This window comes from Engystomops pustulosus, chromosome 9 (genome assembly GCF_040894005.1).
Source record: "Engystomops pustulosus chromosome 9, aEngPut4.maternal, whole genome shotgun sequence".
NCBI classification, from domain to species: domain Eukaryota; kingdom Metazoa; phylum Chordata; class Amphibia; order Anura; family Leptodactylidae; genus Engystomops; species Engystomops pustulosus.
In genome coordinates this window covers 11,183,155-11,209,500 of record NC_092419.1, presented here as the reverse complement: position 1 = coordinate 11,209,500, position 26,346 = coordinate 11,183,155, and the positions used below count along the sequence as shown (strand labels likewise).

General features: G+C 45.7%; 2 protein-coding genes across 2 annotated transcripts; one reads left to right on the top strand and one right to left on the bottom strand.

Annotated features, from left to right (window-relative positions):
* The first annotated feature begins 4,028 nt into the window (after window positions 1–4,028).
* Window positions 4,029–8,900, top strand: GGN (gametogenetin). Its single transcript, XM_072124325.1, has 3 exons — window positions 4,029–4,164; window positions 6,024–8,187; window positions 8,692–8,900. Exons 2-3 carry the CDS (start codon window positions 6,047–6,049, stop codon window positions 8,828–8,830), a joined length of 2,280 nt encoding a protein of 759 aa, XP_071980426.1. The 5' UTR covers window positions 4,029–4,164; window positions 6,024–6,046; the 3' UTR covers window positions 8,831–8,900.
* A 3,706-nt stretch (window positions 8,901–12,606) lies between these two features.
* PSMD8 (proteasome 26S subunit, non-ATPase 8) lies at window positions 12,607–22,118 on the bottom strand. Its single transcript, XM_072123773.1, has 7 exons — window positions 21,910–22,118; window positions 18,094–18,166; window positions 16,885–16,987; window positions 15,876–16,041; window positions 15,694–15,794; window positions 14,376–14,487; window positions 12,607–12,938 (listed from the first exon to the last, which is right to left on the bottom strand). The coding sequence occupies exons 1-7, from the start codon at window positions 22,036–22,038 to the stop codon at window positions 12,801–12,803; spliced, it is 822 nt and encodes a 273-aa protein (XP_071979874.1). The 5' UTR covers window positions 22,039–22,118; the 3' UTR covers window positions 12,607–12,800.
* Between the last annotated feature and the right edge of the window lie 4,228 nt (window positions 22,119–26,346).

The window sequence follows — 26,346 nt, the reverse complement described above, 5'->3', positions numbered from 1 at the left end:
TCACCCCCATCCCTCCCTCCTCCTCCCCCCTCCTCTCTGCCTCCTGGGCTGTGTCTGTGTTGTGCTGCACCTGGAGGCTGAGCTGTGATGATGAGCAGTGGGCCTGCCTGCTGCCTGCCTGCTCCCAGGGCTGGGGATGCAGAGCTGCGGCCCTGGAGGCAGTGGGGTGCTACAGGGAAAGGGGGGTGCAGAAGAAGAAGAGGAGGGGGGGGGGGTGGACTAGCAATGGATGGGAGCTCCATGGTCCTAGTGCTGGCCTCACACAGACATGCACCTGTTTCTCTATCACGATGCAGATATGTGGATTGTTATATACCAGGCGGGGAGACAATGTATCCATTCATAATAATCTGATACTTCCAGGGTTACACACACACGCACATTGATATTATGTTGCATTGCTCGATGTCTTCATCTTCAGCTCTGGCATTGAAAGGGTGCACAGGGTATATTAATCATACTGCCCCCCCCAGAGGTCATAACTGGTCCTGCACGATTTAATTTATATAAGAGAAGAGACTTCTTACTGGATCTGCTGTTCTAAAGAAGGGAACCTGTCAACAGAAAATGGCTACATAAATGGCTACGGCTACTAGTATTAGCTGCACAGCTTCTTGATCATGTCTCTTTATGGCTCAGCTTGGTGGTATCATCTAGAAAATCAACTTTGAAGTGAGATGTTACTCAGCGGTATAAAGTCAAGGAGGCGGAGATTTAAAAACTGAAGTCAAGCTCTCCCTGCTTCTGAGCACTTCTTCCCCTGTGGTTGACACCATGCGCTGGACTTCATTAGATCTGGTCAATGATGTCCCTGGATGCAGGACCATCAATTACAGTGGAGGGGATGTTCTGAGGCAGGGAGAGCTTGACTTCAGAGGTAAAATCTCCGCCTCCTTGACTTCATAAAACCAATTTACATCTCACTTTATAGCTGATTTACTGGATGATGATGCCACCGCACCCGGCCATGAAAGAAAAATGATCTAGAAGCTGCTCAAATGTTTGACAACCTACTGGTAGTAGTTTATTAGGCCAATTTCTGATGACAGGTTCCCTTTAAAGGGGTTGTCTGGGGTTTGAAAAACATGGCAGATTTTTTCCAAAAAAACAAAATCTTCCCTTCTGAAAATGGGTAGTTAAGTGGTAATGCTACTTGTCTCATTCATTTTTTTTTATAGCTGAGCTACAATACCAGAACGGACCATGATCTGGTGTGGCGCTGTTTTTGGAAGGAAGCAGACCATTTTTTTTAAACCCTGGACACCCCTTTAAAGGACATCTATCACCAGATCAAGGATTGTAAACCCAGCACACTGACATACTGGTGTGTGCCCCCTCTGGCAGTATCCGCTCTTCTTTTAGCTTCTTGTCCTGGTTTTTACAATAATTTTAAAATTATGCAAATGAGCCCCATGGGCTCCATGCTCCATATGAGTTAATGGAGCCTGGAGCCCCTGAGGCTCATTTGCATAAAGTTTTTTTTTCCCTTAAAAACAAGGGCATAAGAAGCTAAAAGAAAAGCAGATACTGGAAGAGGGGGCACACACCAGTATGTCAGTGGTTTGGTTTACAACCCTTCATCCTGGTAAGAGATGTCCTTTAAAGGAAAGAGGAAATTTGTAGCAGTATGCCATAAGGACAAATCATATTTTAGATTTTATGTACTAGCTCAAAGCTGATTGGGCAGATTATCCAGTTTTCTATTGGCTGAAATGATTATTATCCACACTCTCCCTATTATAGACCCCCCCCCCCCATGACTTGACAATGGATGTGAAGAGATGTGTCAGAACTCTGTGTATAAAGCCTGTGACCACTATATGATGCCCAACGCATGGTGCATGGATCCAATTTTTATTGATGATGGAAATTTTGGCAAAAAAATTAAAACATGGCTGAAAATTATGCTGCTATATAAATGGGATGGGTGACGGCCTAATTCTTGCTTAGAAGAGAGTCTACAGGTCCCTATTAATATAGTAGAAAAGTCAGAAATAGTCAGTAAATATTGGTGGGACTGAACAACTAACAACTCCCTCACCAAATGATGTCTGGAGCTGAAGGATCAGGCATGTTGAATGTTATCATGCCTGATCCTTTGTTCACCATGTTTAGAAACCTTGACTTTTGCCAGTGGGTTACATCCCTTAATGCATGGAGGAGGAGGACACATGCATACTCGGCCTTATTGAATCATGTGTTTATTCCATACTCCCAGATACTGACCCTAGAACACATCCTAAAATTGAGACCCCATAATTCTGATATCAATATTTAGACCTTAAACCATACTCGTCCCACCCAGGTCAACAACTGCACGGTGGCTCAGTAGTTAGCATTACAGCCTTGCAGCTCAGTGGTTAGCATTACAACCTTGCAGCACGGTGGCTCAGTGGTTAGCATTACAGCCTTCCAGCACGGTGGCTCGGTGGTTAGCATTACAGCCTTGCAGCACGGTGGCTCAGTGGATAGCATTACAGCCTTGCAGCACGAGGGCTCAGTGGTTAGCATTACAGCCTTGTAGCACGGTGGCCCAGTGGTTAGCATTACAGCCTTGCATCACGGTGGCTCAGTGGTTAGCATTACAGCCTTGCATCTCTGGGGACCTGGGTTCAAGTCCCAGGGTCAACATCTGCAAAGAGTTTGTATGTTCTCTCCGTGTTTGTGTGGGTTTCCTCCGGGTCCTCCGGTTTCCTCCCACACTCCAAAACATACTGGTAGATTGTTTAGATTGTGAGCCCCATTGGGGACAGGGACCAATTTGCCATGCATTGTGCAGCGCTGCGTAATCTGTGTGCGCTATATAAAATAAAGAATTATTATTATTATTACTCTACAACAGACACCAGTTAGACCTCATAATTTAGATATAATACAAACCCAATAATACCAGATCTCAGACCCCAGAAAAGACCCAATATTTCAAAAAAAGCCCAAACCTCATCATTTCCGTATCATTTATGCAGACCCTGTAATATCAGATCTCCAGAATATTTCTCTACAAACTCTAAAGCCCATCTTCAGACATCATAATACAAGTCTCAGACCTCAAACAAGAAGAAAGAAGAGATCACGGGATGTCGATGGCCACTTCAACGATACAAAAAACACTATTGTTCTATCTACATCACTAAGGTATACAAAGTAACTATATAGCCATTATATATGATATCTATATACACCTGAATGATAACCCATTTCCCATATAGATAGATACATAGATAGATAGATAGATAGATAGATAGATATGAGATAGATAGATAGATAGATAGATAGATAGATAGATAGATAGGAGATAGATAGATAGATAGATAGATAGATAGATAGATAGGAGATAGATAGATAGATAGGAGATAGATAGATAGATAGATAGATAGATAGATAGATAGATATGAGATAGATAGATAGATAGATAGATAGATATGAGATAGATAGATAGATAGATAGATAGATAGATAGATATGAGATAGATAGATAGATAGATAGGAGATAGATAGATAGGAGACAGATAGATAGATAGAAGATAGATAGGAGATAGATAGATAGATAGATATGAGATAGATAGATAGATAGATAGATAGGAGATAGATAGATAGGAGACAGATAGATAGATAGAAGATAGATAGGAGATAGATAGATAGATAGATAGATAGATAGATAGATAGATAGATATGAGATAGATAGATAGGAGATAGATAGATAGGAGATAGATAGATAGGAGATAGATAGATAGATAGATAAATAGGAGATAGATAGATAGATATCAGGTATCCTCAGTGCATGCTCTACAGAATTGATGGACATTCTGCAATGCATTATAGACTACATATATTATATACAGCTGAACAGGAAAGATATAACCTTTTAAAGTTTTAAGTTATAGAACTATCCCTTTAAGAACTCTACTTAGTAGACAGGACACTGTGGAGCACGTGTAATGGGGACAGCATTAAGATATGCAACATCCGAGGGGGCGTGGCCACGCTTACTCGCCGCTACAGTTATCACCCGCGGTGGTTGCACACTGTAGTTGGTAGTTAGCCACGCCCCCGCGTCTATAACGTTTGCACCGCCCAGAAGGTGTCAGGTGCTTGTGTACACAGACGGAGGCGCTACAGGATCATCTCCTGACGACCAGAGACTGCTACAGACGTCCAGTCCAGGGTAGGAGGGGTGTGTAGGTTCCTAAATAAGTGATCGGGAGCTAGTTAGAAACTTGTCACGTAGTAAAATGTATAAAGGAGTGAACCACTGCCCCCTATTGGCTCACAGTATACTTGACTTTTGTTATTTTTTGTGTCTTCGACCTGTTTATTTTAGTGCTTATGCAGTACAGCAGACATTTTAATAATGTTCCATATACTGTGAGATATAGGGAGGGAGGGGGGAGCATCCATTGTCTATATAAGATTCAGGTCTTTTGCATCAAACGTGTAAGATTATCACCATGATATCACATTTTACACATACAGAGCATAATGTATAATAGTAAGATAACAGATATGTAATGTACAGGGGGGTCTACTATTCCCAAATCCTCTCCCCAGTAAGTCAGCTGTGTGTAATGCGTTATCAAGGCTTTACAGACAGAACTTTACACTTTCCTTCTGATCTTTCATTATAAAGAACATTTTATTTTTATCTGTATGTAAATTATTTGCACCAGAGGTGGAGCTCCGTCTTTTTCTAATTTCCATAAACCCCTTTAAAAAAAAAAAAAAAAACAGGTGCACCCATAGACATGACCCCGCCTCTGCTGCACTCAGAAGCTAATTTACATAATTTTTCTAAATGACAAATCACTGGGAAAGTGGTCTCGGAAAAGTTCATAATGTGCCTCTTGGTTTTACTTTTTTGGGGATTTGGGAGCTGTGAGGCTCCTTAAAAGTGATTTTCCCAGAAATCCTATTGAGTCTATTCATCTGCTAATTAGTTTTTTTTTTTTTGGATGATAACCAATATGGTATTCAGATGTCACCCAGATCTTTCCTAGAATGTATCCTCCTGGTTACAGAACACCATTTTCCATTCCCAAATCATTGTTTCATTCCATAGCCGGACAGCACCACCCATGTGCATTGGCTGCCTCTGGTATTGCAGCTTGCCATCATTTAAAGGAAACCTACCATGTGATTTGATGCATTATGAAGCAAACATACCTTGAGAATGCTGTAGCTACACTGATGCAGGATCATATCTTGGTTAATCCCTGTGCTGAATGGTTTTGCTGAAAAAACAATTATAACATTCAGGACCTTGGGAAAGCTGGATCAGCATGGCTGCCAAGATAAACACATTACACAGGGGAGCTCGGAATTTCAAATGGCTGCTAAATACAGAATGACTAAGCATAACGAGTCAAGCACTAATCAACCTGATTTGGATCACTCATACACAGCAGCTGGTGGGATGGTGCAGCAATTGATTATTCTGTCTGGCAGGGAGAAAACTGATTGCATCATCATCTCCTGCAGAGAGAAACTCTCCTGCTACAAGAAGCGAGGAAACAAGTGCTGAAGGAGCCATAGAAGCGACAGAGCTTCATTATCATAATGTTATATCTGTTTTATCAGCAAAACCGCTCAGCACAGGGATTAACCAAGATGTGTTTCTGCATCAGTGTAGCTACGGCAGTCTCAAGGTATGTTTGCTTCATACTGCATCACATCAGATGGTAGGTTTCCTTTAAATGGGAAGGAAGTAAAGGGTTTGAAGGGGTGAACTTTATGTTGTTGGTGTACTAACAGGTGTACCACCTTAAGTACTGAACCTGTCTCCAGACCAAGGGTCCCCCAACCACTGTCCCACCTGGTGATGTGGTCACCATGACTGTAGCGGCAGCCATGTAGCATTTCTATAGGAAATAACCAATTACAAATGCATTTGTGGACAGCTCTAAGCCAAGTGCTGGAGATAGATGCAGGTCCTATAGACAACATCTATGGAATTCAGATACTTATTATATGTCTAAGATGGATATTTTCTGGCAATTATTCTTTTGTTTGTGTGTACCTACATTGCAGACTCTGGATATTCAGTGGAAAACATGGGTAATTCCCAAGGGGCAGAAAACTTAGAACCCTACAGAAGTTTGTATAAAGGAAGCCATGTTGGATCGAAGGAAAAAACCCAGTCAGCCAAGACTTCTCCGGCTCATGATTCCAACGCTCTGAACCTGGTGATTCCAACTTCAGAAGGACCGTTCTTCGGCAGATCCATTGGAGAAGATATAGAAGTGAAACGCAATACGAGTTTGCCTTGGAATTTCTCTATGAACTTGAGCACCGAGCCAGTATTAAAGCAAAAACCACCCGAGGTCCGATGGTCGGTACCAGACACGTTCAGTCAGGCGGTGAACTTTACATTCTCTGATGAGGACCCTATACAGATGCCTTTGAAGTCTGAACCTCCAGCTACAGAGTTGGCTGGTGGAAACCGTGGAGACAATAATGTGGATGGAAAAAGTACGATGGTGGGTGATGTTATACAGGAGAAAGTGGCTTTGTTGCCACCTGTGCTGGGATTTTCTGCTGTGAGGTTTCCAATTAAAAAACCCATGTACGATTTAAGGATGGCTTCTCTAAGCCCACAATTTACAGAGCTACTAAGAATCGGTCTAAAAGAAAATCTTGTAACCTACCAAGAACAACCTGAAGACCACGGAGCAACATCAGAGAACCAAACACTAACATATTCAAGCACAAGAGCCACCAGCCAAGGCGGGTCCTTGACTAAGAGCAACTTTACAGCTTATGAAGCATTTCCTAACTCAACTCAAACCCCAAACCATGACCTCGCCCCTTTCAGTGGCAACCAGAATACCACCCAAACAGCTGAAGCTCATCAACCATGTGCCACCACATCATCTTCTCTAGAGAGCACCATAGGACCTTCATGTATAGAGGTCCAAATCAATACTCAAGATCAAGAAGCTGAAAAAATTACCCAAGAAACAGCAGATACGCGTCGCAAGATTAAGGTGTGTCCATCCAAAGGTGGAACAATGAGCACCAAGCAACTATTGCCCTGGAGCGTTCCAAATAATACTCCAGAAAAAACTGAAGTCAAGCCACCTACGTGTTTCTCATATGCCGATGCCCTCAAAAGCAGCCCTCAGGTAGCGCAAAAAGAAAGGGCTCCAAAACCTCTTGATAAAGATGAAAAGCAGCAAAAACTTCTTGGACGCCAAACCACAACCAAAATGGAGAAGAAAGCCACCAGAAACGCAGTAGCCTTGGGTAACGTAAAGCAAAACGGTGCTCAACTAAATCCCAAAAATCCCAAGATGGACAAAACAAAAAGTACCAAACCTTGCAACCCAACTGGGCCACCAACACCACCTTATAAAGGCACCAAAGCACAACCCAGAAGTCAATTGACTTCTCCCCAGAACAATCCAAGGGATCGTTTCCGAGATAAAAGCTCTTGGAATATGGAAAAATCCCAAAACTTTACACCCCATAAACCAATCCAGATTTTCAATAACACTTCAACTTGGAAGCCACATGAACAAACCAAGGGTAGAGATGCTAAAAAAGATCAGGTGTATCAATCATATATTATTGAGAGACGAATCAGGTCTAAAACGGTCTGTAATAAGACTCCTAGACCTACAACCAAAGAAGCGGTAAAGAGTGTGGCTGCTGTGTCTGTCCAGCCAGAAGATGTAGGTCTACCAACCCTGGATGCTACACGTCTAGAGATACCTTCAAGACAAAACATAACGATAGTTGTTACCGACGAGGCTCTTGTTCATACTGAAAAAAGTGAACAAACGAGCAAATGTGAAGAAACTGACCAGAACCCTGAGGTCAAACCTGATTTATCACAACCTACGCCTCCGCCTGAAGTTACCGAAGACCAAAAAATTTCTACCGATGACCATGGTGATGTCGCTGACGTATCTCCACCTGACCTTCACATAAAGGAAAGATCACAGACCCCCGATACAAGTGTCCAGGTTCCAGACCAGAATCCTGTGGTTCTGGTAAATGACACGCCCAGTGAACCCATCTCTGGCCCGGAGGTTCTAGATAAAGTGGTCAGCGTGGAAAAAGATGTTCCCGACGAGGATCCGAAACATCAAGTATCAGGAAAGTGGAAGGAGTTTTATGTGGACAACCTCTGCACCATGAAATGTATGTGTAGACATCGTCCAGGAAAGCTTCCACCTAATGTAGTCCGCTGGTGAGTATCTGGCGTATGAATGTAAGACCACACCATAGTGTCCTACCCATGATCCATTGAATAGCTGATTGGTACAGGAACTGTGTGTCATGTATCAGGGATCCACTATCGAAGACCTACCCCAGAGTGTGCGTGTCATGTAGCCTTCCAATATATTATAAAAATCTTTGCACATCAGCAGCCACCACTAGGTGGAGCTCAGAGCATATGCTGCATACAAGATAGGGTGGTGGTGGATGGACAATCTACATGGCAGCCAAAGTTGGATCTGTTTAGCTGCTCTGTAGATTGTACATCCACCACCACCTTATCTTGCATGCAGAGTCTGCTCTGAGCTCCATCTAGTGGTGGCTGCTGGTGGTGATCGTAAGCATGCAACATGCCTGGACCTACTACAGGTGATTCACTTCCAAATATTTTGGCCATAGAAAAGGTCTTAGGACTGCAGTAGATAGGTGTGATATACTGGGGCGTTTTTGCTAATAGCAATTATTCTGCATGCAGGTTTTCCGTGTCCCAGAACAGGCTGGCAGAACCGATATGGATCACCACGCTCAAAGTGGCATCTACTCTGGTCACTGGGACCAACCTCCTACTGGATCACCATTCACCCCATGGGTCGGATATCAGCAGCGAGAGATAGGAGCAGTATACCAGCGCGCTCATGGATAGGGGTCATATTTGCTATTAAAAGGAGTGTGTAGAGCAAATGCTAAATACATTTCATGCAAAAGTATCCATAAAATGTTAGATAAAGCATAATTTCCTCCTATACTTTTAATACCGCTCTAATAATCCGCACTAGTGTTGTCATCTTGCAGTACATACACTGTCCCCATACAGCAGCTGCAGGTCAATCCTGCGATCAGTGGTCACAGGTCTGGCAGTCATTTATCCTGCAGTGCACTCTGGGTAAACCAAGATAAAGCACAAGTATATGGAGAGGGGTCAGTATTGTGTGAATGGTGCCCCCTAGTGCAGAAAAACATGAAATTTATAGGAATTGTAAGTTTCCAATGTCCAGTGGAGTGTGGTAGCGTTGTGCACCCACTTATAATAAGCCAAAAAACACAACCATTTTATAGGAAACCTAACAGTAGCAGTATGATAGATTCCTCGTACAAACATCTGCACTAGACTTTGCTTTAGACCTAAGATCTAACTTTAAAAAAAAAAAAAAACTTTGTAAAAGTGGGCGTGACCAGGCTGTGCCACACCCCAGTAGCCTCTTCAGGTCATTTACATATTACTTAAAAAAATTAAAAAAAAAACTTTATAAAAGCTAGATTAGGCTTTAAGATGAAAGATTAGGGCAGATGTAGGTACAAGGAATCTACCATCAGATCTACTTCGGGTGGTAAGAGTCCGCGTGGTAGATTTCCAATAATATTTAATGCTAAAACAAAGGATTGGATATACATTTATAATCACAAGAACTGGGAGCTTGGGAACGCTCATCCTGGTGATGGGACATAAGCCACCACCCATCAGAGCAGAATTCAAGGATCCCTGCACACAAATGTAGCGTCCTCACACCATCTGTTGTACGAGTACGATGAACTTTAAAGCCGAGTTTGGAGGAAGAATAGGAGGTGCCTGAGTTGTGGGCTCGTGCACCAGGACGTAAAAACACCAGCCGTGTATACGCCCATTGAAATACATGTGTCAGTGCAGATAGTACGTGGACAAATCTACATGCATGTGCATAAGGGAGCGTTCACATGTCCATGTCCAAACCATTGATGTGTTCTCTCTAGAGACGAGCAGACAAAAGGTGTAGGTTCGCCATTCGGCTGCGTTTGTTATGGGCATTAACAGCCGGAGTGGCTGCAATATGTCTGGGTTGGAAAGTGTCTGAACAGTGACCCTATTGATGAACAAAAAATGTAATTTAAAAACACAGGGTTGCATCCATACCATGTGTATAGATAACCCAGTACTGGTTTTCCAGATCTACCAGACTGGGTATTGTGGATGTCACATATACACTCACCGGCCACTTTATTAGGTCCACCATGCTAGTAATGGGTTGGACCCCCTTTTGCCTTCCGAACTGCCTCAATTCTTCGTGGCATAGATACAACAAGGTGCTGGAAGCTCCTCAGAGATTTTGGTCCATATTGACATGATGGCATCACACAGTTGCCGCAGATTTGTCGGCTGCACATCCATGATGCGAATCTCCCGTTCCACCACATCCCAAAGATGCTCTATTGGATTGAGATCTGGTGACTGTGGAGGCCATTTGTGTCCAGTGACCTCATTGTCATGTTCAAGAAACCAGTCTGAGATGATTCCAGCTTTATGACATGGCGCATTATCCTGCTGAAAGTAGCCATCAGATGTTACAGGGGACATTGTGCTCATAAAGGGATGGACATGGTCAGCAACAATACTCAGGTAGGCTGTGGCGTTGTACCAAGGGGCCCAAAGACACCATGACACCACCACCACCACCAGCCTGAGCCGCTGATACAAGGCAGGATGGATCCATGACACCACCACCACCAGCCTGACCCGCTGATACAAGGCAGGATGGATCCATGCTTTCATGTTGTTGACGCCAAATTCTGACCCTACCATCCGAATGTCGCAGCAGAAATCGAGACTCATCAGACCAGGCAACGTTTTTCCAATCTTCTACTGTCCAATTTCGATGAGGTTGTGCAAATTGTAGCCTCAGTTTCCTGTTCTTAGCTGAAAGGAGTGGCACCCGGTGTGGTCTTCTGCTGCTGTAGCCCATCTGCCTCAAAGTTGGACGTACTGTGCGTTCAGAGATGCTCTTCTGCCTACCTTGGTTGTAACGGGTGGCGATTTGAGTCACTGTTGCCTTTCTATCAGCTCGAACCAGTCTGCCCATTCTCCTCTGACCTCAACAAGGCATTTCCGCCCACAGAACTGCCGCTCACTGGATGTTTTTTCTTTTTCGGACCATTCTCTGTAAACCCTAGAGATGGTTGTGCGTGAAAATCCCAGTAGATCAGCAGTTTCTGAAATACTCAGACCAGCCCTTCTGGCACCAACAACCATGCCACGTTCAAAGGCCACAAATCACCTTTCTTCCCCATACTGATGCCCGGTTTGAACTGCAGGACATTGTCTTGACCATGTCTACATGCCTAAATGCACTGAGCTGCCGCCATGTGATTGGCTGATTAGAAATTAAGTGTTAACGAGCAGTTGGACAGGTGTACCTAATAAAGTGGCCGGTGAGTGTACATTGGTGGGGAAGACTGTAGTTGTGGGTGATAATTTCAGTGTATCAGGTGACACTCCAAGTGTGGGATATAATAAAATAAATAAATATATATATATAATTTTTTTTTTTTGACAGGTTGATCCAGAAAGGCGCCGTTCGCTCTCCTGGTCAGCTCAGGAGGGATTATTTCCTTTATTGCCTAAATGGGTTTTTAAGAAGATATTTCTATTGCACTGTATCCCTATAAGGGTCCAAATGGTATGACCCAAACGGTAGCCCTCTCTTGTAAAGTTTCAAAAATAACCTACCAAGTAGAGATTTCCCATTTTTTTCTTTTGGTTTCTGAACAGTGACCCTACCCTCCAGATCTGCTTCTAGTGGCTGTCCATTACGGTTTACACCTGCAACTTTCACACCTGGATTTAGGTGAAAACTCAGGGAACACTGAAGAAACCCTGACAATGCTGAATGTTGTGGGGAGACTGTTTTAGGCGCAAAAAGAAGTTGGAAATAAAACACAAGCAGCCAGAAAAGTCTCAAAAATTAATGGCAAACCAAAAAAAACGTGTGATACATGCGCCCCATTGACTTTTAGAACTTGAACGTACAAATTCATCTGTAAGAAATACTTAGAATTAACCCAAACTTTTTTTTTTTTTAATCACAGTTTAAATACAAGGAGATTAGACAAATTTTTTACTTTTCCCCGGTCCATGTAAATACAGACCTGCGGTATCAAGGCTTTACCGTCTGCTGCCCTCCTGAGCCGACACCAAAGAGTAGAAAGAACCGCGGACATAACCGCTGCATCAGACAGAGGAGATGGGGGTGATGGACCCAGATGCACTTTTACGGCGTTGCTCAGGGCCGCCGTGATATAGTGTAGATCGATCAGAGATGGACCCAATCACACAATCCGATATCCTACAAGTAATGCAGGTCTGTACGTGTTGCAGTAAGACCCCCACTAGTCACCACCCCCTGTACATATTCCCTATTTGGCTACATAGTGGGATTTGCCCATTGTGTCCCTCCTATATAAGCCGGGGGAGGTGCTGTGCAATGTGGTGGTCACCTACAGTATGGCCTCCCTTGGTCATATCAGCTGATCACCTGCACAGCCTGCTTATGAGAATGAGGGGTCTTTGAGAGCCCCTTTAAAACAGCCCTAGAAGATACCTTATTGCAACAGCAGAAAAACTTCATAGGCTGCCAAAAAAAAAAAAACTTTGAAGTTGCTCCATAAAACCATCCCAAGGGGGAGAAAAAAAAAGTTATCAATAATATAATTTTCTTACAAAACATCCCCTCCCCTCATCTATAAAATAATGAGATACAAGGGAGGACGACGAGGCCGAGCAGAAGAGAGAGAGAGAACACAAGTGGGAAGTTGGCTGCGGCGGCTTGCCGGCATTTACACGATCATCTCCAGCTGGCGGGCGTATTCTATCACTTGTTTGGCCAGTTCTGTGGAAGGGATGGTGGCCTCCTCCGGATTCTGCTTCTGGCTGCTGAAACTGTAGTAGTTGTTGGGGCCCAATACCCAACCGCGCTGCAGAGACCACAAACACAACAAGAGCATTTAACATTTTATATCTCACAACGTCAGCTACAAGCCGGACCAGAGAGGTGACACAGAAGTCTCTCCTTATAGGAAATCGACCATCAAAATCTATCATGATAAACCAGGAGAACTGACGAATAGCTTCAGCTTTAATAATTATGCTAATCAGCCTAGCCCCATGTGTGATCCGGTTTTAAACAGGCTGTCACGCTGTCACGCCGTCTCACCTTTCCCCTGGTGTCTCAGTGCTTGAGCATTTCCTGCAGGGCGAGACCAACAGCCTGGTGAGCTACAGTATGGAGGAGCTCTGGTAACACCCCCGGGCCCATTATCATTTAAAACTTATATTTTTATCTATGGCCTCCTTCTTTCTAAGAAGATACCACAGTGCCGGTGCCTGGGTCTATGAGTAATGTCCCTGGTTTATCACGATGGATTTTAATGATTCAGGAAGGTCCTAGATACAGTTTTACACCTAAATAACATTGATGGTTATCTTATAATATAGAATGGTTTCCCCTTTATCCTTTCCTCATCCAATTCCTTCCTTTTCTTGGTTGAACATTATGGACATGTGTCTTTTTTCAACCGTAGAAACCATGTTTCCTCTAAAGGGCATCTACCACCAGGATGAATGACTGTATGCAAATGAGTTTGAGGGTTATTTGCATATAATCTTTCATGCTGGTGGTAGATGGCCTTTAGAGGGATCAACCGGGAATTAACATCGGCGGTCAATCTATAGCTACCATAGAAGTAAATGGGAGCCAAAGCTGCAGTTACAGCTAACAGCCACTACAAACAGCATGGAGCCAGATGCTTCCAGTCCCATTGTGTGTTTACACCAGGAACAACATCTACAAACATCTGTGTATACAGAGAGAACATACACAGGACAATCCAATCCTTCGTTCATCCAGTTTTCCTGATCACTCTAGCAGTTCTGACATAAGTGCGGATATTCCTTTCCCTCTGATCTGCAGGAGAGGAGCTTCACTAATGGGCAGGAGCAAAAAGCTCATCTTCATCAACTAAAACCTTACATTCTTAGATAAGGAATAGAACAGACATGTATAGGACATTCTATACCTTCCCCAATCTCTGATATAATTCGTTCACTGCAGCATGTGCTGAATATAACAATTTACTCTATGCATTTTAATACACAGCCCTGCAGCCCCCATACCAATCAAAATGAGAAAAATGGACCAATGTTATTTCCTAGGGAGAGACCCTTTAAATATTGTCGGATTACAACCTCCTCAGGTTAGGACAAGCAAGAACACGAATAAAATAAGAATAAAACCCAACTACTCCCGCTGCAGGGCAGTTACACAGAAGTTAACAGGAAGGGGGGGGGGGGTCCCCATTCCAACTAATGGGGGCTGAGTTTTCCAGTCTAATACTTATAATATCTACACTCACCTTTTTTGCATAGTCTGTCATTTTCTTTGGAGTATTGAAGAACAATATCCTGGTGGCTTCATTAAACAGAATCTTTTCGTAGGCTTTTTCAATGCAGCCGGCAATCTCATCCCTGCGGAAGGAACACGATTCTATTACTGCTCAATGCTGTTCTATGGAGAATGACACCACCTTAAAGTGATGGAAAAACATGCACCTTTAAACGAGAAAATATACACTGTAAAGCACCCAAAAAAGTGCAAATGAAAACTATACACTCATCCAACAAAAACCAAGCCCTCATATGGAACTTAGAGGATGAAGATTCTTGTTTCCTATAGCATAACAACAGGGCAGTCGATAAGTTGTAAATTGAAGGGGTGTTCTGCATTCCCTAGTTAAAGGGAACCTGTCAGTTAAACTAACGCACATTAACTAAATATATCTTTGAAAAATGCTTATACATCAGTACAACTATCCCAATATCGTTCCTCCCCATGCCTGTAAATTTCCACAGTCCGTTTGAAAAGCCACGCACAGTATATGGTTAATCGATCATCATCTTTCCTTTGAGCCAAATCTGACATATTCATGTTCTTTAGCTCAGCTGCGCCCCCAGCTTGAAGAGAGTCCGGCTTTCCTTTAAGCAATGTCTTGGCTCAGCTGCCTCGTTACCTTCTCCCTCTGCACACGTTCCGCTCGCAATGCGTTTTTGAAATGCATTGCAACCAGAACGGGGAGGGGCTTGTGCCGATGACACAAACAAATGCAATACATATAGCGTTTGCTACCGATCGCAAGCATTACCTCCGAAACGCTGATGCGAACGCCACAAGCCCCTCCCCCATTCCGGATGCAATGCATTTCAAAACGCCTTGCGAGTGTAACGTGTGTCCACACCCTCAGGAATTCTCTTCAGCGATTCACACAAAGCCAGTGTCTCATTTGTGGAGAGAAGGGAAGAACGAGGTAAGCGGTGCCAAGTCTCGGATGAAGAGAAAGCGCACCCCTTGTCAATCAGGAAGCTGGAGGCGCAACTGAGCTGAAGAAAATGAATTTGACAAACTCGGCTCAAATGAGAGACTGATCTGACTCACCTGGGGTCATTCGCATAGATTGCGAGTCAACTTTACGAAAGGACTGTTGAACTCTACAGGGATGGGGAGGAACAATATAGGGATAGTTGTACTGCTGTAGAATAGCATTTTTTAAAGCCATGTTTAGTTAGTGTGGGTTAGTTTAATTGCCAGGTTCCCTGGAGACGACTTCATGTGAACGTTGTCCATAACAATAAGAACTAGTAACCTGTGGCAGAAATGAGGATGAGCAGGACCCTCACCTTATTGTGTCCAGCAGGATGTCTATGAAGAAGGTGTAACTCTCTGCAGGAATGTTCCCTTTGGCCAGGAACACCTTGTTGTAGCTGCCCTCCATCAGGTACTAGAATACACAAAGTAACGGGATATAAGCATCATATAATCATCCGCTGCCCACGACATAGGTGCCACCCTCGCCACTCACCTGCTCCAGAGACACTGGGTGCTTTATGTAGACGTTGGCCTGGATCTCTTTGGCAGGTAACCGTTCCAGCTCGGTGTGAAACTCGGCCACCCTGTTCTGTGACAGGAGGAAGAGGAGGTTGAGGCCCAGCAGCTGGTGCTTGTACGCAGACTCGGGGAGCTCCTCCCTACAAGAGATCAGAGATGTAGTCCTGGGAGGTGTATGCAAAAAATGGCCACTCACTGTACCTGCAGGAAGGGTATAACAAGACGCCCGATATTCCCATAAACAATTATTGAAGGAAGACGGGGTGTGAACTACCCATAGCGCCCATACATTACATGGCTAGCCTTCATCTACTGGCATAGGTGGGATACAGACATAAAAAATAAAACTTCTATACATTTTTTGGTGAAAATTGCAATCCCTCTGTTAATCCTCCTGGTGTTGTATATCTGGTGTTGCCATTCCGAGTGTCAAATGGACCGGAGGACCAGTAACACCTTATGCAGCTGGCCACAATCCCAACTGCTAACACTTAATGCTCTTATGCCAAGTGGACAGATCTAAAAAGGGACCAATGGCACCTAAATTAGAGATGTTGTATCCTTAAAGGGATACAACAAGGTAAAATCCTAGATAAACGATCTTAAAGGGGTCGGCCACTTTTCAATAAGTCTTTTCCATTAGACAAGTCTCTGCGTCTGCCTTTTTTCATAGCTTCGGCCTTTCTCTGCTTCTCATATACACGCACACTCTTAATATATCCTCTTCCTCTCTAACAGTCAGACACAGGAAGAGGGGAGGGAGCAGGATGAGCCAACCTCCTGCTGCTACAGCTCCTCCTACTCACCAGGGCTCAGCAATGTAAACTGAGAACAGTGTCTGCACAAAGACAAGTAAGTAAGTAGCAGGACTGACTGAATGACTTGAAAAACATTCAGGGAGCATCATTAACCCCTACTTATTAAATACCGTCACTATGAAGTGCAATTTGTTATGCAGAAAACAAGCAGGAATAGAACCTTACTTGTAGTCAAAATAATAACACTTGAGCTGTGCCATGTATCTCTCGAATGATGGGATGTCCTTCTTCAGGATGCTCCACTGGGCGCCGATCTCCAAGACGTCTCCTGGACACAATAGAAAATGCTCATCAGTAAAATGATTGATAAATCGCTGTATTAATCACAGCTACATTTTTTTCAGGCATTTCAGACATATTTTAAAGTGAAACTACTTTCTTAAAGGGGTTTTCCCACAAAACAAGTTAAGCCCTATCCACAGGATAAGGCCCAACTTGCTGATCGATGGCAGTCTCATCGATGAGACCCCCCACAGATGACTAGAACAAGGGGTCTGATGTATCCCAGTCGGACCACTCATAGCTCCCCGAGATGAAGGGAGCAACAGGACTTGCATGTCCGGGCTGTCCCGTTCATCTCCATGAAGTAGATGACGATTGCAGAGTATGGCGATACACAATCTCCGTCAGCACCATAGAAATTAATGGGCTGCTCCGCTCATCTAAGGAAGCAACAAGGAGTCCGACTGGGGTACATTGGATGCCCCGTTCCGAAACGGCAGTTTTTGTCCACAGAGCTGTGCCATGAGAGAACTGCATTGAGAACTACGTAAAGTAGTTTCCTGATGGTAGATATCCTCCTTTAAGATGGCACTTTTAAAAGAGGGTGAAGCGGAAGGGGATTAAAAATTTTGTAAAAAAAAAAAAATATGAACAAAACAAGATGGTGCTTTCACAGAGGGACACCACCAACCACGAGGGGAGCATTTTAAGGCAGAGACATAAGTTGCTCCGTGAATTCTAATACACGCACTGACTAAAAAAGGTTTCAGGGCAACATCATTATAAGATGTCACCAGTCCCCTCTTCCCTGCAGCACAATCATTCTGGATTATAGTTCAGTAGTGGGGAAGCAGGGACTCCAGTCACATATGACAATCATGCTCAGAGTCCCCTCCTCTGCACTGTGGTCAGTCTACGTAATCCAGCCACTACATGTTCCAGGACTCCTGGACAATCACTTTCATGGGGCTTTGGCCTTATGGCACCAGCACTGAAGAGGTAAATACCAGGATTGGAATTTAGGTCCGTTTCCTGCACGGATATACAATACAGTCTCCCTTGTGCCTATAATCTTGCAGATGCACAGAGCTCATTCCTATTATATTGTGACATCACATCCCTCTGCGCTTTTGCTTTAGGAGTTATACTTACTTGCTAACACCAGCTGCTGCTTAGTGAGTTTGGTGTCCGTGGTGGGTAGAAAATTCTGCTCCAAAAGAGCCAACTGTGAGGAGAGAAGACATCAGCTATTAGACGTCAGGACTGCATCGTGGTCCGGACCCAATCCCTCCCGATAGTGTTTGTTACAACGTATCTGCTGCCGACAATACATCAGGCTAACAGAGATGGCCATAGACAGGCGGTCCCCTAGTTAAGGACACCCGACCCCTAGTTACAGACGGACCTCTCTCCCCACTGTGACCTCTGGTTACCTCTCTGGATGTTACTATAGTCCCAGGCTGCAGTGATCAGCTGTAAGGTGTCTGTAATGAAGCTTTATTCATAATCCTTGGTCCCATTACAGCAAAAAATGTTTAAACTCCAATTGTCACTGGGGCAAAAAAATTTTTGGTTTGGATCTACAATTATAAAATATACAGTTTCGAATTACATACAAATTCAACTTAAGTACAAACCTCCGGAACCTATCTTGTACTTATCCCGGGGACTGCCTGTACATTTAACATTATAGTCACAAAATGTGGTCCAACCACAGATCTGCAGGGATCAGCCCAGGGGTCACGTGAGCAATCAGAAGCGAGTGGACGGTTACCATTCTCTGATACCTGGAATTCTCATCTGGCCATGTCAAAAATACCCAAAATTAAAAACGCCCCAATAAGAGGTGATTACTAGAACACATTTGGGAGCAGCAGTAACCTACTAAAGGGAAGCACTAGGACAAGGACATCTACCATAAAACTCAATCCTGATAAACCGGGGACATTACCCATAGATCCGGGCACTGGGACTGTGGTATCTTCTTATATCTGTTATCCATGGCCTCCTGCCTTCTAATATCAACTTTTATAATTATGCTAATGATCCTGAACAGGAGCACCTGAACAGGACACAAACACAATCACCCTGGGACTAGGAGCAGTCACCTGGAACACCTCCCAGGGACAGATTTGTGTTCCACATATTTAGGGCTGGTTTTTCACCTCCTGTGACCTGACCCGGAAAAATCTGTAGGAGATCCTCATCAATACAGAGTGTCTGCAGATTTCACGCAGACTTCCACAAGCCCTTAGGGTGAAGACACACATGGCGTTTTTGGGCCGTTTTTACTAAGTGCGTTTTCAGATCGTTAAAAACGCATGCGTTAAAAAACGCATCCGTTTTTTGAAAACGCATGCGTTTTTGTCCGTTTTATCGAAATTGCGCAATGAAAAACGGACAAAAACGCATGCGTTTTCAAAAAACGGATGCGTTTTTAACGATCTGAAAACGCACTAACTAAAAACGGCCCAAAAACGGCCTAAAAACGCCATGTGTGTCTTCACCCTTACACTTCAGGCCACCGCCGATCAGTAAGTTACGCCCCATTCTGTGGATAGGACGTAACTCGCCGTGACTGGAGAATCCCTTAAAGTGACCACCATAACACAGGGTAGAGGGTACAGCCTGCGCTGTGCCCGGTGATTGCCGTCCTGGCAGCTGCTTCCGCTCCCATTATTATTGTGACACCAAATTCTGTACCAACAACTTATCCAACAGGATCCTTTAGGATTGGGGGAAGTTGTTGATTGTGTCGGGGCAGCGGTGGCCAAAAAAAATGAAAGTACAGGCGGTCCCCTACTTTAGAACACTCAACTTACAGACGACCCCTAGTTACAAACGGACCTCTGGATGTTGGTAATTTCCTGTACCTTAGCCTTAGGCTACAATAATCAGCTGTAACAGTTATCACAGGCGTCCGTAATGAGGATTTATTGTTAATATTGATTCTTATGACAACCCAACATTTTTAAAATCCAATTGTCACAGAGACCAAAAAAAGTTCTGGCTGGGATTACAGTGATAAAATATACAGTTCCGACTTACATACAAATTCAACTTAAGAACAAACCTACAGACCCCATCTGGTATGTAACCCAGGGACTGCCTGCACTTACCCGTCTCAGTATCACTGGTCTTCATCTGGCCAGAACATTTGGGGGTAACTGGACCTGCTTTGGATAATAAGGGGCCCCCGCAGACATCGAGACGTGATGTGTGTCATAGGGGAAGTGTTATTAGGATACATGAACACAGTGACTGCTGGGACTCCCAGAAATCCTGAGAATGGGGGTCCTGTTCTCACTATTGGGTGGGTTGTCTAGGAGAGCGATCATGTTCTATTCTGCTGTACAGTCATGGCTAAAAGTTTTGAGAATGATACAAATGTTAATTGTTACAAAGTCTCCTGCATCAGGTTTTATAATGGTAATTTGCATAAACTCCAGAATGTTATAAAGAGGGATCAGCTTAACAGCAATTCATTGCAAAGTCAATATTTGCCTAGAAAGGGAAATTTTCCCCCCAAAACACATTTCAACTTCATTGCAGGCGCCTTGAAAGGAGCAGCTGCCATGGTGTCAGTGATGTCTCCAGTAACACAGGTGCGGGTGATGATGGGGACAGGGCTGGAGATCAATCTGTCATGATTAACTAAGAATCACACCCCTGGACACTTTACAAGGAGGCTGGTGCTTGGCATCATTGTTTCTCCTCTGTTAACCATGGTTATCTCTAAAGACACGTGCAGTCATCATTGCACTGCACAAAACTGGCCGAACAGAGAAGAGTATCGCAGCTAGAAAGATTGCACCTCAGTCACCGATCTATCACATCATCAAGGAATTCTAGGAGAGAGGCTCCATTGTTACCAAAAAAGCTCCAGGCGCCCAGGAAGGACCAGCAATCGCCAGGACCGTCTTTTACAAGTGTTTCAGCTTGGGGATGGGGCTCCCAGCAGTGCAGAGCTTGCTCAGGAATGGCAGCAGCAGGTGTGAGGCATCTGCACGCTCTGTGACACTGCGGAGACTCCTGGAGCAAGGCCTGGTGTCCAGGAGGGCAGCAAAGAAGCCACTTCTCTCCAGAAACCATCAGGGACAGACTGATATTCTGCAGGAGGTGCAGGGAGTGGACGCTGAGGACTGGGGGAAAGGCATTTTCTCTGATGAATCCCCTTTCCGATTGTTTGGAACATCTGGAAAACATCTTGTTGGGAGAAGACAAGGTGAGCGATACCACCAGTCTTGTCTCATGCCACCTGTAAAGCCTCCTGCAGCCATTCATGTGTGGGGCGGCTCCTCAGCCAAGGGAATCGCCTAAAAACACCTCCATGAATAAAGAATGGGACCAGAATGTCCTCCAGGAGCAACTTCTCCCAACCTGACAAACCAGAGGGCACAGATCATGTGACAATAGAAGATTTGTGTCATTCTCAGAACTTATGGCCATGACTGTACACATTCTCACCTGCTGCTCGGTCCTTTAGTGAGAACGGGACCCCCATTCTCAGGATTGCTGGGGGTCCCAGCAGTCACAACCCTAGTGATCAGCTCTAATAGCATCTGGAGTCAGAGGCCGCCAATCATTATCCAAAGCAGATTCAGTAAGATCAGTGATACTGGTACAGGTAAGTACTTTCATTCTGTGACCACCACTGCCCCCACGCAGTAGAATCAGTTGTTGGTGTAGAATTTGGTACATAACCCGGTGCCAGGAATGAACCTGCAGATACCTCTGTCCCTGGAATGTGGCATCAGGTAAGAAGCTGGCACTGCCCATCACCCCTCAGTACATGTACAATGGGTGCCCACCTTCAGCCTGCCCGGCACAACCCCTCTATGTGCCCCCCGATCCATCCATGAGCTCACCCAGCACTTCCCCCCTGGGTCTAACTTTGAGCTGGCCCAGCACTTCCCCCCCCGGGTCTCACTTTGAGCTGGCCCAGAGCTCCCCCACTCCGGGTCTCACCTTGAGCTTGCCCAGCACATCCCCGCACTTGCTCAGGTTCGGGCTCTTCTTGTTCCACTCGGCCTTGAGCTGCTCGTACATGGCGGCCACCTGCCTCAGGTCTGCGGCTTGTCCTCCGTTCACCGCCATCTCCACAATGAATCGGCAACTGCGAGACAACACATGCCGTACAGCGACGTCATCACGTCACCCCGAGGACGTCATGACGTAACGTCTGGGACGTGTGTAGAGGGAGGGGAAAGTGGGGCTGTCCCCAGTGCGGTGACGTCACGGGAATGGGGCGGGGCTGCAGCACACACAGCTGTTCACTCACTAATTCACACGGAAGCAAAGAAGCCGCGCGGTATCTGCCTCCTTATCAGGGGGATTCTGGGAGGGAATTTTTTTTTCCAAGTAATGGACTTTAAACTGGACTGTATATTACTGTGTGCAACTTATTTTCTGATTTTTATTCTTTTTTTTTTACATGAGACTGCATGTTAACTCTTCATGGCTCGGTCACACGTTTTGTTTTCCCTCCCTGAGCCATTGGGGGTCATTTAGTAAGGTTCCGATTTGCGTTTTCCCGACGTGTTACCCGAATATTTCCGATTTGTGCCGATTTCCCCTGAATTGCCCCGGGATTTTGGCGCACGCGATTGGATTGTGGCGCATCGGCGCTGGCATGCACACGACGGAAATTGGGGGGCGTGGCCAAACGAAAACCCGACGGATACGGAAAAACCGCTGCATTTAAAACAAAAAAAAGTGTGGCGGAGCTTGCACTTACCTTCACTAGGAATAGGCCAGTGAACTTGAGTGCGTTCCGATGCTTTTCAGCGCAGCAGCACCACCTGGTGGACGTCGGAGGAACTGCCTTAATGAATCCCGGCCGGACCCGAATCCATCGCAGAGAACGCGCCGCTGGATCGCAAATGGGCCGGGTAAGTAAATCTGCCCCATAGTTTTGCCCTTATACAAATCCCTGGTCAGACCACCCTTGGAATATTGGGGCAGATTTACTTACCCGGTCCATTCCCGATCCAGCGGCGGGTTCTCCGACACTAATTCGTGTCTTCCGGCGATTCACTAAGGTAGTGCACCCGATGTCCACCCGGTGTCGCTGCTGCGCTGAAGTCCGCCGGAGTTCACCAAGCTAGGCCGGGTGCAGGTAAGTGCGTGTCAAGCGACACATTTTTTTAAAAAAATACGGCGGTTTTTCCAAATCCGTCGGGCTTTCCGACGGCCACGCCCCCGATTTCCGTCACGTGCATGCCGGCGCCGATGCGCCACAATCCGATCGTGTGCACCAAAAAGCCGGTGCAATTCGGCGCAAATTGGTAATAATCGGGAAACACGTCGGAAAAACGCAATTCGGGCCCTTAGGAAATGACCCCCATTGTGTACAGTTTTGGGCACCAGTGTATAAAAAGGATATAATAGAGCTGGAACGGGTGCAGAGGAGAGCAACCAGGATTATTAGGGGAATGGGGGAACTAGAATACACTGACAGATTACAAAACTAGGGATTATTCAGTTTAGAAAAAAGACGACTGAGGGGAGACCTCATTACAATGTACAAATACCTGAACGGCCAGTACAAGGATCTCTCCAAAGATCTTTTTATACCTAGGCCTGTGACAAGGACAAGGGGGCATCCTCTACGCCTAGAGGAGAGGGGGTTCTACCATCACCATAGACAGGGGGCATCCTCTACACCTAGAGGAGAGGTGGTTCTACCATCACCATAGACAGGGGGCATCCTCTACACCTAGAGGAGAGGAGGTTCTACCATCACCATAGACAGGGGGCATCCTCTACACCAAGAGGAGAGGAGGTTCTACCATCACCATAGACAGGGGGCATCCTCTACACCTAGAGGAGAGGAGGATCTACCATCACCATAGACAGGGGGCATCCTCTACACCTAGAGGAGAGGTGATTCTACCATCACCATAGACAGGAGACATCCTCTACACCTAGAGGAGAGGAGGTTCTACCATCACCATAGACAGGGGGCATCCTCTACACCTAGAGGAGAGGAGGTTCTACCATCACCATAGACAGGGGGCATCCTCTGCACCTAGAGGAGAGGAGGTTCTACCATCACCATAGACAGGGGGCATCCTCTACACCTAGAGGAGAGGAGGTTCTACCATCACCATAGACAGGGGCATCCTCTACACCTAGAGGAGAGGCGATTCTACCATCACCATAGACAGGGGGCATCCTCTACACCTAGAGGAGAGGAGGTTCTACCATCACCATAGAAAGGGGGCATCCTCTACACCTAGAGGAGAGGAGGTTCTACCATCACCATAGAAAGGGGGCATCCTCTACACCTAGAGGAGAGGAGGTTCTATCATCACCATAGAAAGGGGGCATCCTCTACACCTAGAGGAGAGGTGGTTCTGCCACCACCATAGACAGGGGGGATCCTCTACACCTAGAGGAGAGGAGGTTCTACCATCACCATAGACAGGGGGCATCCTCTACACCTAGAGGAGAGGAGGTTCTACCATCACCATAGACAGGTGGCATCCTCTACAACTAGAGGAGAGGAGGTGCTACCATCACCATAGACAGGTGGCATCCTCTACACCTAAAGGGGAGGAGGTTCTACCATCACCATATACAGGGGACATCCTCTACACCTAGAGGAAAGGAGGTTCTACCATCACCATAGACAGGGGGCATCCTCTACACCTAGAGGAGAGGAGGTTCTACCATCACCATAGACAGGGGGCATCCTCTACACCTAGATGAGAGGAGATTCTACCATCACCATAGACAGGGGTCCTCCTCTACACCTAGAGGAATGGAGGTTCTACCATCACCATAGACAGGGGGCATCCTCTACACCTAGAGGAGAGGAGGTTCTACCATCACCATAGAAAGGGGGCATCCTCTACAACTAGAGGAGAGGTGGTTCTACCATCACCATAGACAGGGGGCATCCTCTACACCTAGAGGAATGGAGGTTCTACCATCACCATAAAAAGGGGGTATCCTCTACACCTAGAGGAAAGAAGGTTCTACCATCACCATAGACAGGGGGCATTCTCTACATCTAGAGGAGAGGAGGTTATAACATCACCATAGACAGGGGGCATCCTCTACATCTAGAGGAGAGGAGGTTCTACCATCACCATAGACAGGGGTCGTCCTCTACACCTAGAGGAATGGAGGTTCTACCATCACCATAGAAAGGGGGTATCCTCTACACCTAGAGGAAAGAAGGTTCTACCATCACCATAGACAGGGGGCATCCTCTACATCTAGAGGAGAGGAGGTTATAACATCACCATAGACAGGGGGCATCCTCTACATCTAGAGGAGAGGAGGTTCTACCATCACCATAGACAGGGGGCATCCTCTACATCTAGAGGAGAGGAGGTTCTACCATCACCATAGACAGGGGCATCCTCTACACCTAGAGGAGAGGAGGTTCTACCATCACCATAGACAGGGGGCATCCTCTACATCTAGAGGAGAGGAGGTTCTACCATCACCATAGACAGGGGGTATCCTCTACATCTAGAGGAGAGGAGGTTCTACCATCACCATAGACAGGGGGCATCCTCTACACCTAGAGGAGAGGAGGTTCTACCATCACCATAGACAGGGGGCATCCTCTACACCTAGAGGAGAGGAGGTTCTACCATCACCATAGACAGGGGACATCCTCTACACCTAGAGGAGAGGAGGTTCTACCATCACCATAGACAATGGGAATCATCTACACCTAGAGCAGAGGAGGTTCTATCATCACCATAGACAGGGGGCATCCTCTACACCTAGAGGAGAGGCGGTTCTACCATCACCATAGACAGGGGGCATCCTCTACACCTAGAGGAGAGGAGGTTCTACCATCACCATAGACAGGGGGCATCCTCTACACCTAGAGGAGAGGAGGTTCTACCATCACCATAGACAGGGGGCATCCTCTACACCTAGAGGAGAGGAGGTTCTACCATCACCATAGAAAGGGGGCATCCTCTACAACTAGAGGAGAGGTGGTTCTACCATCACCATAGACAGGGGGCATCCTCTACACCTAGAGGAGAGGAGGTTCTACCATCACCATAGACAGGGGGCATCCTCTACACCTAGAGGAGAGGAGGTTCTACCATCACCATAGACACGGGACATCCTCTACACCTAAAGGAGAGGAGGTTCTACCATCACCATAGACAGGGGGCATCCTCTACACCTAGAGGAGAGGAGGTTCTACCATCACCATACACAGGGGGCATCCTCTACACCTAGGGGGAGGAGGTTCTACCTTCACCATAGACTGGGGACATCCTCTACACCTAGAGGGGAGGAGGTTCTACCATCACCATAGACAGGGGGCATCCTCTACATCTAGAGGAGAGGAGGTTATAACATCACCATAGACAGGGGGCATCCTCTACATCTAGAGGAGAGGAGGTTCTACCATCACCATAGACAGGG